Source organism: Alternaria triticimaculans, assembly GCF_023758025.1.
Source record: "Alternaria triticimaculans strain BMP 0046 chromosome Unknown scaffold_4, whole genome shotgun sequence".
NCBI classification, from domain to species: Eukaryota; Fungi; Ascomycota; class Dothideomycetes; order Pleosporales; family Pleosporaceae; genus Alternaria; species Alternaria triticimaculans.
In genome coordinates, this window is record NW_026055961.1 from 37,323 (window position 1) to 51,289 (window position 13,967).

A 13,967-nucleotide genomic window follows, 5' to 3' on the forward strand; every position below is an offset into this window, starting at 1 on the left:
CTTATTCTTATTCTTATTATTATTCTATAGCTTATAGTAAATTAAAAATCTAAAAACTTATTAAAGATATAAATAGTAGCTTAAATCTAATACTAAAGCTATAATAACTAAATAAGCTCTTAACTATATTACTACTTCTTTATAAGTTTTTTTAGTATTAGTAAGTTTAAAGCTAATCTTATTACTAGTTATATTATCTTACTTACTTAAGCTTAAATAAGCTTTATTATTATTACTATATTAATTACTTTTCTTTTTAATATATTACTACTACTATAACTTCTTTTAGAATTATTATTTTAGAAGCTACTATAAAGACTACTATAAACTACTTTATTTTAGCTATATAAGAAGCTATTATAAGTACTTTATAATACTACTTTATAAGTATAATACTATATACTAGACCTATTAATATTTCTATTATTTTTAGTTCTATTATTTTTATTATTTTTATTACTTTTATTATAAATATAACTAGTATAAGGCTTTTTATTATTTTTTTCTCTAGCTTTACTTTTTAGAAGCTTATTAGTAAAATATAAAAGCTTTTTAGTAAATATAATATTAGTTTCTTACTTATTATAATAAGCTAGTAATACTACTTTATTATAAAACTTACTAGTACTAAGCTTTAAAATACTTATACTATTTTTATTTATAACTTTATATACGTAGTAAAGCTTAAAAATAATACTACTACTATCTTTAGCTATTAAGAAAACTATATATTAGTAATATAATACTTTAGCTAGAATACTTTATAAAAGTTCTAAAATATAAAATAATAAAAATATAGTTTTATAGCTTATCTTTTATAAAAAGATACTATTTACTAAATAGTAGCTATAATAGACTACTATAAGCTCTATTAATACCTAGGCTATAAACGTATAAAATAGTTATTATATTTTAGTTATTTAAGAATACGTACTATATAGCTATTATAGTATTTCTATTACTACTATATTATATAGTTTTTAATTACTACTTAAGCTTAGAAGTTATATAAATAAGTATAGTATTAGTTAGAAGCCTTAGTACTAATAGTAATATACTCTAAGTTTATTAAAATTTTCTAGTAGTTCTAAGACTAATATTTAAGTATTTTTTAATATCTTTTTATTAAATAAAGTTTATAAAATTAGGTATAAAACAATATAACTACTTTTTTTAAAATAGTAGTACTTAAGTATTATACTTTATCTACTAAATATTTCTATTTTAAAATTTAATCTTTTATACTATATATTTTATAAATATAAACTTATTTATATACTTATAATAGACTATAGCTTTTTTAAACTAGCTTATACTATAATAATTCTACTTTGCTAATAATTATTCTTTACGTACTTTAGTTATTTCTACTACTATAACACTATATTTAGATTATTTTATTTAATAACAACTATTAAGGTACCTCTAACATTCTTTCTAGCTATGATGTGTTCCCCGCGCAGCGCGCTACAGATGTGTTTTCGTCAAGTTTTCACTTTCTCCGCGAACCAACTAGCAAGATGGCAAACAGTTGGATGACTCCAGAACAACGTGGGCGGCACCTTGACTTTCAAGGCACTTTGTAATCTATGACGCAGCGTCGCTGTTATGACGCTATCGACGCCCAAGTCCGCGATGGCAGCGCGCGGGTCCACCTCGTCAGCACTTTCCAACATCAGTACCCCAGCGACGATATCTCTAATCCTCCGTTCTAACCATATCCTTAGGTGAACGCCGTTCGTAGGCATCTCGTCTCCAGCTGCTGTGTCGGTATCGATGTCTCTGCCTGCAGCACCTAGTGAAGGCGTCTTTGTTCTTATTGCGATGTCGTCCAAAATGTCCGCGGGCAGCGGCTCGCCTCCAGGAAAGGGTATGGTCCGCAGCACAGCACCATGAGCTAGGTCGTACTTACCAAAATGCTGCCAAGCTCGAAAAGCCTCCTCCGGCGTGATGTCGGTGATGCCTTTGCTGTGCAGCTCAGCGTTGATAGACTCAGTACTCGCTGCCATGCCCAGGCCACGCCAACTAGTCCACTGAAAGGCTACGGTATTGTCTCCAAGCGTGCGCCTATAGGTGGCCAGGCAGTCAAGAAAGGCGTTCCCGCTGGCATAACTGCCTTGGCCTGGGAAGCCGAAGAGCTGGCCGCACGAACTAAAGAGGACAAGCCAGTCAAGCGTCTGCGGTGGAAAAGCGGTGTGTAATGCCAGCGCCCCAGCAACCTTGGGCTGTAGCACGCGCGAGAAGGCCTCGGGTGAGGCATTCTGAATGAGCTGGTCTTCGAGCGTGCCCGCCGCGTGGACTACACCCAGCACCGGTGGTAGTTGTAGCCTGTCTAATTTGGTCCGCAGCACTGCCGCTCCGTCTGCTGCACCAATGTCGACCGCGAGTGTGTATACCGTTGCTCCGCAAGCCTCGAGTTCCAGAATCTTGTCGACAGCAGGCTTGAGGCTGCTGGATGAGGATGTCTCAAGCTTGTCCCAATCACACCTCGCAGGCAGTTTTCGTCGAGATACCAGCACCAATCGCCGCGCCCCCTTCTCCACGAGCCAGCCCGCTACCTCGAGCCCGAGCGAACCCAGTCCGCCCGTCACTAGATATGTTCCTGCTGGCTTAGGCATCAAAGAGGGAGGTGGAGAGGAAGAAGAAGACCGAGAGGCGGAGGTATCATACAATCTCTCACGTGGCAGCGGTTGCAGACGAGCAACTCGGGGGAGACCGTCTTCCATACAAACAACGTCTTGATCACGGACGTACGTCATTGCGAGCATAGGAAAGGTCTCATCGTCGCTAAGATCCTCGACATCTATTAATGCTCCCCATTGGTCAGGGTGCTCAGATGCAATGATACGGGCGAGCCCGTGGAGCGGAGCATGAGACAATGCCGTGGGTGTTTCGGCAGTTGACACTCCTGTGGTAATGGCGAAGACTTTGCTTCCGCTACCGCTTCCGCTCCCGCTTCCGCTTCCGCTTCCGGATGTGGACATGCTGCTAACGGCATGCTTGGTCAAGAGCAGTAGCTCCGAGAGGAACGTCTCGGCTTTAGATGGCACGTCAGTGATAACCGATACGGGGCCCGGACAGTATATGATTGCCGTATTGGGGACCAGTGCTTTAGCGACCACTTCTGCTGCCGACTTCACGCGGGTGGTAGTCACGTTTCTGGCTTTACGCTCTTTTTGCAGCTGTTCCAAGCGCCAGTCAAGTGTAGCCGAGTCTTCTGATACGAGGATGAAGCTTTCCCATGAAGCTGCCTCGCGCGAGAATGGTGCAGGCACCCAGGCGATGGTGTGGACGAGGCTCTCGACACCACCGCTGACGCCTGGGGTGCCCTCAATTTCGGAGAAGCGCATCGATCCAAATTTGGCCAACACTCTTCCCTCTTCATTGCACACGTTGACATGAACTGCAGGTGCTCCGCGTTCGCCGGCTTCCTCTACGTAGAGATAGCAGGTCTTGGGCGGCGACACTCCGTACTGTGTAAAGAACTGGACCGTCTCAATCTGTGCTGGCATCCGCAATTTTGGGTTATCAAAGAAGATGGTAGACCCCACAGATGTTGCAGCGTCGAGAAGAGGGGCCCATGAAGAGCCATGCCAGGGCAGCTTGGCGCCGTCCGCGACATCTGGCGCAACATCGACGCGAGCAAGCATTTCCTTGAGGTCGCCAAAGTGTTCTGTGACAGCCCAAGGGAATCCCATGGCTGAAACGCCGACCTTGTCCAAGTAGTCGATGGAGAAGTTGGAGGGCAGAACAGTACCAATTCGCCGCTTGACAGCTTCGATATCCACGTAAGGCGTCACACTGTTATCCAATTGAGATACACTCCAACGGCCGACAGTATGGGTAACCCAAGACTGGTCTTTGGGGGCACTGCTTTGATGCAACCGTGAGGTAATCTTGATGCTGTCATCCAGCAATACTACCTGGACGTCTCGTACATCGCTAATGACGATTGGGACGCGCAAGTCAATGTTGGACAAAGTAGAAGCCCCTGTGGCGTGATAGAAAGTGTTGATCAGTACGGCAGCGGGTACTATCTCAGTCCCGTGGAGTGGATGATTACCTGGGAATGGCTTGGTGTCATTACCCAATCTGGTGGTGTACAAAGTCGTTTTGGTTGCAGTGCCGGAAACGAGGGTGAACTGGCCTAGCAGAGTGTGCTTGTCAACGTCATGCGTGAGGCTGTCTAAGCCCAGCGAGCTGCCACTATGCACTTTTCTCCAGATTGGCTTGTGCACCCAATGCGTTCCAGGCACTCCCGGTGCCCATCGACGGCCAAGAGACCTGTCAAAGTCGATGGTCGCGGCCTTTGTGTACAACGTGCCGATAGCTTGCGCCACACACATCTCCGGAGACCTGTGACGGCGAACGGTTGGGATGACTGCGAACTCTTTGTCCTCCACTCCATCACCGATAATGGTCTCGTTGATTGAATGGGATACAATTGGATGACTGGACACCTCGAGGAATAGTCGGAATCCGTCTGAAATTGACGCCTTTACAGCGGACGTGAGTAACACAGGGCTGATCATGTTGTGAACCCAGTATTCGGCGTCTCGTTGGATGTCTGAGCGTGGATCAGGGTCGGAGGTCGAGTAGAGAGGAATCGTTGCTGGCCGAGGCCGGATGTCCTTCGCCAACATCTCCCTCACTGGTTGCGCCAGCGGACTCAGCATTGCTGCAGAATGGAATGCGATGTCAGTGGCCACCCTAAATGTCTCGATGCCTCGTTTTTTGAGATCCTCAACATACATCTCGACGGCTTTGACCCTTCCGCTGACGACGCAAGCTGAGAGCGACGAATGGATTGCTGCAACAACATCTTGCTTATTGTATAGCTCGCCCTTGACTTGATCAAAGGGCAGATGTACAAGGAACATAGCTCCAAGTCCTTTGACTTTGGCGTACTGCCCAGCTCTTCTAGTGACGACCAAGGTACCTTCTTCTGGGGTAAGGCAGCCTGCTGTCACCGAGGCGGCAATCTCCCCCACGGAATGCCCAATGATAGCATCAGGACTGACTCCTTCAGATCTAAGCAAAGCAACAAGTCCAATTTGGAAGACATATGTCAAGATTTGTACCCGATCGGACTCGTCATAGTCGCTGCCACTTTTCCGGAAAGCCTCGATAGGAGAGAACCCAGCTTCTGCTTGCACAATGCGGTCTAAGGGCTCAACAGCGCCGAGGAAAACGGGATTGGGAACCAGATGTCTCGCCATTTCATTCCACTGAGCGCCATGACCGGAGAAAACCCAGACCACCTCTTTTCTAGTATTCGTCGCAAGCGCATTGCCTTGGGAAACCCACTCGCCGTTGTTACCACCTTCGGCAAACACTTTGAGCATTTCTGCTGCCTGCTCTACACTGGCAACAGCAAATGCTGCTCGGTACTCATGATGAGCGCGGCGGAGAGCAAGGGTGTTCGCAATTGACCTCAGATCTTCTCCCTTCCCTGGACCTATCAACCACCTCGCCAGCAAACCCGCTTGTCCAGCAAGTCGTTTTCGTTGTGGGGCCGAGACCGCAAGCGTGACTGGCACGTGAGCACATCCGCTGTTCTGTTGGTTCATCGTAGCAAGGCGAAACGAAGACTGCTCGATGATAGCGTGAGCAACGGTGCCCCCATATCCATATGAACATATAGCCGCCCGACGTGGATGCGCCTCCACGTCCAGCCAGTCGGAAACCTCTTGCACGACTTGTGTACTCGAGTTCTCCCAGTCAACCTTAGAGTTAAGCTTGGTGAGGTTGGCCTGCGGCGGAAATTGCGCCTTGTTCAGTGCCAGAACAGCCTTGATGAACCCAATTGCTCCCGCACCTGCTTCGAGGTGGCCGACATTTGGCTTCACTGATCCTACGTTCACCGGCTTCGATCTGGATACACCGTAAACCGCCGATATAGCGCTGACCTCGGTCGGATCCCCCAAAGGCGTCGATGTCGCATGAGCCTCAACGTACTCTACAGTCGCAGGGTCGACGTTTGCTTGTTTAAGGGCTTGTCGGGCAACGAGTTCCTGTGCTTTCGCGTTCGGGGCCATAATACCGTTCGTCTTGCCGTCCTGAGCGACTGCAGAACCCTTGAGAAGAGCAATGACGTTATCTCCATCTCTTATCGCATCCCGAAAGCGCTTTAACACAACAAATGCGGCACCTTCCCCCCTTCCATAACCATGTGCATTGTCATCGAAGGACAGGCACGAGCCATCGGGCGATATAGCACCAGCTTTATCTAATACCCGCGTCAACCCAGGCCCGCAGATCGCATTAACGCCACCAGTAATAGCTATTCTTGACTCGCCACATAAGATTGCCTGGCGTCCATGGTGAATCGCCACTAGTGAACTTGCGCATGCAGCATCAACCGCCGTGCTCGGGCCCATGAGGTTCAAGTGGTACGATATTCGATTCGGTATGCCGCAGTACGCGGTTCCGATACCTATCCGGGAGATTAGAATGGGAACATCCAGAGCACACATTGTGTAAGTGAACCAACAGTCTTGAAAGAACTTACCTGACCAGGGCTCAATATTAGGCAGGTCTTCCAACAGCAATTTTCCATAATCATCAGAGTTTACACCCATAAATACGGCAGTGTCAGATCCGGAGAGATTCTTAGGATCTATGCCTGCAGATTCCAGCGCCTCCCACGCTACTTCAAGAGAGATACGCTGCTGCGGGTCCATCTGCTCAGCCTCCTTAGGCGAAATCCCAAAGAAGCTCGGGTCGAAGTCCTCCAGGGCGTCCAGATAGTATCCACGGGATGTTGTGTTATCGAGCGCTTTGATGTTGCGGACGTCACGGTGGCGGTAGGGCTCCCATCGCATAGCTGGGATCTCGGACGAAGCGTCTCGTTTCGCCAGGATAGACTCCCATAGCTGTTCGGGGCTGTGGTTTCCACCGGCCACACGGCAGGCCATGCCAATGACGGCTACGTCGTTACATTCGCCCTTGGACGTGTCAATTTGCGATTCTTCATTTGTAAGTTTTAGCACTCACAAGTTCGCCGAGCTCTGCTTCCGTTACTGAGCTATGCATCTGCACTGGGCTAAAGGAACTAGACGAGTATTGATTTGAGTCGGGGGTTTCCATTGTGGCGTAGTCCTGATGTTCGATGAGAGTTTCCGACGAAGGATAGCAGACTTGTCAACAGGCGATTTGAACCCTCACTCTCAGATTGGAAGAGAAGGCCTAGACGAAGTAAATCATCCAAGTAGGGTACTGATATGTCATGCGATCTTGAATGTTGACGAATTCTAGCGTTACGTGCTTATTCGAACCGATAATCCTTAAATTGATTTATTGATCGATAAGTTTGAAGAATAGTGACGTAATTGAGCTCCCAATCGTTATTTCGTTCGAACTCGAGACTAGCAGCGGACCATGGTAATACGTATTAACTGCCATGTTGGCTTGTTGACTTCTCAGACATCGGGCATTTCAGCATTTGAAGTTATCCGGGGCATTCCGGAGGAGTCTCGGGAGATATCCCAGACAACATGTGTTTTAGTGTTCAAACTCCCCGGAGTACTTCGGAAGGCACTTCCTTCATAGTTTAGTCGCCGGATAAAAGTGCAGTACAGTTTGTTTGAGTCGCTTTGTTGGAAGCCAAAGCAGGGATATACGAGATCTTGTTCGAGCAAGCTCTTGGCCCAGTCAGAAAACTTCTAATTGAGCAGCGTGCGGAGCATGTGATCAAGGTAGTAGATGTCTTCAATTGGCTTTCCATTGTTTGGTACGCAATCAGAGTAAAAGTGGCGCAGCATCGAAGGCGCGAAGGATCCAGATGCCTGCCCAGGTGCTTTCTTGGCTGTACGCCGCACTCCAAATCTCCCCACAATCCAACGATCGAATAACACTGCAGAGAAACCACTCCTGGCCCCCGGGATCTCTAAGAAGGGAATTGCGGGTGTCGGCATGCGGGATTGTCGCGGGGAATCAGGATCGTGGGGTTACCTGCCTGTACTAGTGCGCGATCAATCGGAGATTGAAGTCTTTGGCCTGACACAGTTTGGCAGACAAATCCTACGCATTGCGTTTGTCCTCTCTACTTCGCGGCATCCCGAGCTTGCGCCTCGGTACTCTTCCAACAAGTCATTCGGATCTTCGCGCGCAATCTCAGATGTCTCCATGTCGTCGTTCACTTTAGGTCAAGCATCGCTAATCGCAATTCCATACATGCAAGGGGCTTGCCGATTCGGACGATGATCAGGTTGCCGGTAGCCACAATGAGGCATCCCTAGGTACACATTCGGCCCGGTGAGGGATGTCTTCGGCCACGTCAGGGATCTATTCTGCCTGGCGATGCGATCCGAGCGAATAGTTCCGCGACAAGGCCGAATGGTACGCACGCCCCTAAACGATGCGATAGACTTTCTTAGATCCCCCAGGTCATGCCTGGTAACGATTCATTCCGCCGCACTCCTTTGCGTGACACACTCGTTAACTTTGTTTTCTGTCATTCATTATTACCATGCATCTTCAAAAGCACTCGCTTCTTAGCGTACTTCTGACTGCCTCGCTCGGCCTTCCACATACCCATGCCGCCCCGATACTGGACTCACTCGTCAACCCTTTCCTGGACTCCTTGGGTTCGATACTGAGTGGCAAAGGGCTAGTGCAAGGTTTACTTGGTTCCATCGAAGGCGCTGTTGGCGTGGAGAAGACGTACGACTACGTTGTCGTGGGCGGTGGCACCGCTGGCAATGCAATCGGTGTGCGCCTCGCTGAAGCGGGCTACTCGGTCGCCATCATTGAGGCTGGGCTTTACTACCAAATTGGAAAGCCTGTTTTAGGCTCCACACCTGCCGGTGGTATCGTGGGAATCGGTGCCAATCCTCTGGACTCCGATCCTATCGTTGATTGGGTCTTGACTACTGAGCCTCAAGCGGGCGCAGATAATAGACGCGTGCACTATGCGCAGGGAAAATGCTTGGGTGGCTCGTAAGAATCTCATAACACAACACCTATTACATCACTAACGAGACCTTCAATGCAGTTCTGCGCTCAACTTCCTAATCCACCACAGGTAAGAAGAGCCGTCTCTGCATCTGATTGCCGTGTACTAATCTTTTCCCAGAGGTACTGAGGGCTCATATCAAACCTGGGCAGACGCTGTGGGTGACGACAGCTACACGTTCGCCAACTTTGAACCCTACTTCAAGAAGGCTGTCACTTTCACCAAGCCGAACGACGCCATACGTGGCGACAATGTGACTACGCAATACGACGAGAGTGCCTTCCAAACACCGGGAGGACCTATCCAGATCGGTTACTCCAACTATGTCTCTCCATTCTCGACCTGGATGGAGAAGGCTCTCCACGCAGTCGGCCTGAAGAGGACCAGCGAATTCGACAGTGGCAAACTGATGGGTACACACTACACCCAAACTTTCATCGACGCGAAGGAGCAGACCCGCAGTGCATCGGACGAATACATCAAAACAGCGCTCGACAACGATAAGCTCGCTGTGTACGCAAACACCCAGGCCCAGAAGATCCTCTTTGATGGCAACAAGACCGCGACCGGCGTAAGGGTTCAGTCCACGGCCATTACCTACGACATCCATGCTTCCAAGGAGGTCATCGTTTCTGCAGGTGCCTTCCACAGCCCCCAGTTGCTCATGGTATCGGGTGTAGGTCCAAAGGAGACTTTGGAGAAGTTCAACATCGACGTGGTTGCCGATCGCCCTGGCGTAGGCCAGAACATGTGGGATCACATTATGTTCGGACCAGCTTACGAAGTCAGCTTCAACACGCTGGACAACACCCTCCACAACCCCGTCGCACTTGCCGATGCTCTGGCCGACTACACCCTCAAAGGCGAGGGCGTACTTTCTTCCAACGTAGTGGAGTTCCTCGGCTGGGAAAAGCTGCCCCAAGAGTTCCGCCAAAACTTCTCTCAGTCCACCGTCGATGCCTTGAACCAATTCACCGATGACTGGCCAGAAGCTGAGGTAAGTCCCTCGTTGTTAATAATAACGATGAAGGACACACACTAATCACAAATTCCAACAGCTTATCAGCGGAAACGGTTACATCGGCGACTTCTCCCTCCCTGTCCTTCAACAACCCCTAGATGGCAAACAATACGCCACGATCCTTGGAGGCATCGTAGCACCCACATCCCGCGGCAACGTTACCCTGCAATCGGCATCCATGAGCAGCTCGCCTCTGATCAACCCCAACTGGCTCACCTCTCCTGCGGACCAAGAACTCGCCGTCGCGCTCTACCGTCGCATGCGCCAGATCTGGAACTCAGAAACCATGCAGCAAGTTGTGATTGGTGACGAATACTGGCCAGGCAAGGAGAAGGACAGCGACGAGGAGATCTTGGCTGTAGTGAGAGACAGTTTGATGACTATCTGGCATGCGTCTTGCACGTGTAAGATGGGAAAGAGGGATGACAACATGGCGGTGGTGGACACCGAAGCGAAGGTTTATGGCGTCAAGGGCTTGAGGGTTGTAGATGCGAGTGCATTGCCTATCTTGCCGCCGGGTCACCCCACCAGTACGATTTGTAAGTTTTCCATGCGGAGCTCCAGTGTTGTGTGGACGTCTGCTAACATTCGCGTAGATGCGCTCGCGGAGAAGATTGCTGCTGGCATTGTTGAGGCCAATCGGCGATAAGAGCCATGCGACGATGAAAGATGTGTCGTAAATGAAGCGGAAAAGAAATAGATCGAAGACCTTCTACTATGCGTTGGAAAATGTCCTGAGGTTGGAGCGTCGGGTAGGATGTCGACTTTGAGAGCGCGTGTTGTTACTTTCTGATCCCTTTCTTAATGTGTATATTTAATGTAGCGAAGCAAACCATGAGTCACCCGTGCGACAGCTTGAATCATGAAGAAGAGCTCGTGAATGGAACCAAGATACCGAAAAGTGAATCCCAAAAGCATATCAGATGTTCTTGTCGCAAACTCGTAATATACTCATGTACTCGGCCTGAGGACGTCGGACCCCAAGAGCAGGAAGCGGTTCACGTAGCAAAAGAAGGAAGCAAAACGGAAAAATCGGCATATAGGTCCTTGCCCTTCTCAATGCATCTCTACACAGCGAGCTTGATCGTCTTGCCCACACTAGGCGTGCCGTTGGCGTCGATCGCGAACAAAAGCCAGTATCCAGGCAATGCGACTCCTGGGTCGCCCGGAATAGCCACCGTATAGCTCGTACCGCTACCCGACATCGTCAATGCGATCCTTCTTTGATCTGTGTTAACGGTGTGAGTGGCGGTGCCAAACCTCACCAGCGAGAACTTGGTAACAGCCGCAGACGTGGTGATGCCCAAGTTCGCGCCGAGTCTGGCAGTAGAGGCTACAGTGCTTATGACAGGACGTGCGCGTCTTGTACCGTCAGCGTTCAGAAGGTAGGGCGGTACAAAGATCTCGGCGTCGAAGTGATTGTTGGCACCGCAAGAACCGCACAAGCCGCCACCGCCGACGAAGACGGTCGCATCCGGCATGAGGATTGCTACGGAGTGATATGTCCTGGGAATTTGCATGGGGTTTAGCTGTGTCCATCTTCCAGTAGTGGGGTCCCACAGCTCCGGAGTCAGCTGCGCCGTGTCGTCGTTGAACGGGTGCAGACGCGATTGTCCGCCAGCAACGAAAACTGTTCCGTCGGGAAGCGCGACACCATTCGCGAAACCGCGCGGATAGGTCATAGATTGGGTTTTGGCGACAGTTGGGTTTGTCTTTGGTGCACCTATCGTGACGACATAGGCACTTGTGCGTCCGTCACTAAAAGACAACGAAGTCAGCATTGCTGCGTGAGTGATGCGAAAGGCGGTTTTTACCTGTTTTCGTAGTTTGCAGCACCTCCTGCAGTGAGTATCTTTCCGGCTGTGGCGTCGAACATTACTGCATTGCCACACATGGCATCCCCGTCATCCAAGCGGTTACCAGCACCCGTGGTACTTCCAGATCCGACAGTATCGTACCAGTTCATGGCGATCGAAGGGCCGGCTTGAAATACCGTCTGGTTCTTCCATCTATAGTTGGTCAGCAATAAGGTCAATGATTATCAGGCGCTGGACTTACCCAAAGAGCCAAGCATGGTTATCCGAACGATATACGCCCGCAGTATCAGCTGTAAGCATAGGGCTGACGAGCGCATTCTGTACCAGAGCCCAAGTATTTGCAGTAGCGCTATAGATCTCTCCGTTCTTGCCACCCCTGTTGCCGCTCCATGATCCGCCGATATTGAAGATGCGCCCGTCGGAGCAAGTAGCGGTGGATTGGTACCCCCGAGCGATCCGCATGTCGCTTCCTGGGGTCCAAGCGTCACTAGAAGGGTCATAGATGCTGGTCTTTGCAGCGTCGCTGCCCCCCGAAACGATAACACGGCCGTTGAAGTCCAGGGAGATACCTGGGCAGAACATGTCGTGCTGTGTATTGGAGACCTGAAGCTGACTCGACTCGCCCGTAGCAGGATCATAAATGCCTGTTTGGGTGAAGCCTCTGGATCCGCCAAAGTTGTCCTTCGCGAAGGCCGACCACATCAGTACCTTTCCGTTCGGGAGTAATGAGACAGCTGCCGGTACAAGTGGGAAATCCACAGTCTTCTCCCACAAGCCTTTGCCTGCCGCTGGCGGAGCGTATGCTGTATCCTGGAAGATGTTGATCTCAGCGACGGTGGTCCATTGGTTGACGGCGCTTTGAGCTTCTGAGGTAGCTGTGATCCTAACATATCGTGCCGGTTTCGCGACGAAGGAAGTCTTCTTGGTCGTCGCATCGTTGTTGTATGTGCCGACAGCGACGACCTTCCAGCTTGAGTTGTCGGTACTAATCTCGATCCTGTGTCCTCCAATCCTGCCATTGGCGTTGTCGCTTGGGCGTGGCTGGAGACTGACGGCGTTGATGTTATAGGATGCTTTCATGTCCACGACGATCCAGTTTGGTAATGTGTCGGCCGGCGCGGGATCATATTTTGAGTGCCAGAACGATGTCGCATTTCCATCAAGCGCTTTAGAAGGCTCATTACCAGCTTGGAAACTGTCCGACGTTGCGGTCCATCCTGAACGGCTGATAGCGACAGAGGCAGAGTCGACTGAACCCGCTAGGATGAGTATGGCGATATATATCGCCGATAGACTGGACCTGAAGCTCATGTCGAAGATTGAGAAGTGGAGGCAGCGGCTTTGTTGCTGATATGAGTCTCAATGCAAGGAAAGCTTCGAACTTATAGTTCTTTGATGAGGTTCTGGCGGCATGTCAGCTTACAAGACGCTGACCTCTGTTCCCATCGCCTCTCGACCATGATCATTCATCTCACACTCGCAAACGCCATGATGCCCGTCTAGCTTAGCTTACAATAGCACTGTCCAAGGTTGATGCGGAAGTCCAGCTCCGCATACGCCCAAGAATAGACATGTGGAAGATATCGCCAATTTACGAGGCTGACGGACTTGACGCATCGCGCCCACAGAATGATCTCCGCGTAGATAGTACCATTCATTGACATGCATCTCAAAAGTCTACCTCAGTGATGGGCTCGGCTTTGCCCGCTCAAGACCGGTAGTCCGTGTTGGCTGCATGATATATTAGGCTGCATACTAGATGCGTGCTCAGAAGCCTGGAAAGGAACGCCACAGGATGTCACCGGGTACTCGGACATCGTATTGATCATGTGGATGATGATATCGCGAATTGTTACTGCCATGGGAATAAGCAGGCGCAATGCCCAATATTTGCTGCATGCAGGACCGACTTGGCTAAGCGTTGATGGTGGGGCGGGATTCGGCTCGAATCGCTGACCGGGAACATGCATGAACGCCTCCAATGAACATCTGGACCACTGCGCCCGTGCGCTAGTCGGGCATGGCGTACCCTCGCCTCGCCGGCTCAAATACTGAGGCTGTAGTCGTCCAGTCCGTCTGGTCCATTGAGAATCCATCGAGGAGGCTTTGCATGTAGTCTCTCTGCGTCCATTTTTGTGGACCGATAAGGGCATGCAAGCAGGCTGCCAGACCA

General features: G+C 49.6%; 3 protein-coding genes across 3 annotated transcripts; 1 reads left to right on the forward strand and 2 right to left on the reverse strand.

The window, feature by feature from the left end:
- Positions 1-1,484: 1,484 nt before the first annotated feature.
- On the reverse strand, positions 1,485-7,089 carry J4E78_003625 (Type I Iterative PKS; the record flags this gene model as incomplete). Its single annotated transcript, XM_049364262.1, has 3 exons — positions 1,485-6,436; positions 6,512-6,947; positions 6,997-7,089. 3 exons carry the CDS (start codon positions 7,087-7,089, stop codon positions 1,485-1,487), a joined length of 5,481 nt encoding a protein of 1,826 aa, XP_049223340.1.
- Positions 7,090-8,470: 1,381 nt separating this feature from the next.
- On the forward strand, positions 8,471-10,626 carry J4E78_003626 (uncharacterized protein; the record flags this gene model as incomplete). Its single annotated transcript, XM_049364263.1, has 4 exons — positions 8,471-8,940; positions 9,077-9,953; positions 10,015-10,516; positions 10,574-10,626. 4 exons carry the CDS (start codon positions 8,471-8,473, stop codon positions 10,624-10,626), a joined length of 1,902 nt encoding a protein of 633 aa, XP_049223341.1.
- Positions 10,627-11,044: 418 nt separating this feature from the next.
- On the reverse strand, positions 11,045-13,105 carry J4E78_003627 (uncharacterized protein; the record flags this gene model as incomplete). The annotated part of the gene is made up of 3 exons (XM_049364264.1): positions 11,045-11,735; positions 11,792-11,986; positions 12,036-13,105. 3 exons carry the CDS (start codon positions 13,103-13,105, stop codon positions 11,045-11,047), a joined length of 1,956 nt encoding a protein of 651 aa, XP_049223342.1.
- Positions 13,106-13,967: the final 862 nt, after the last annotated feature.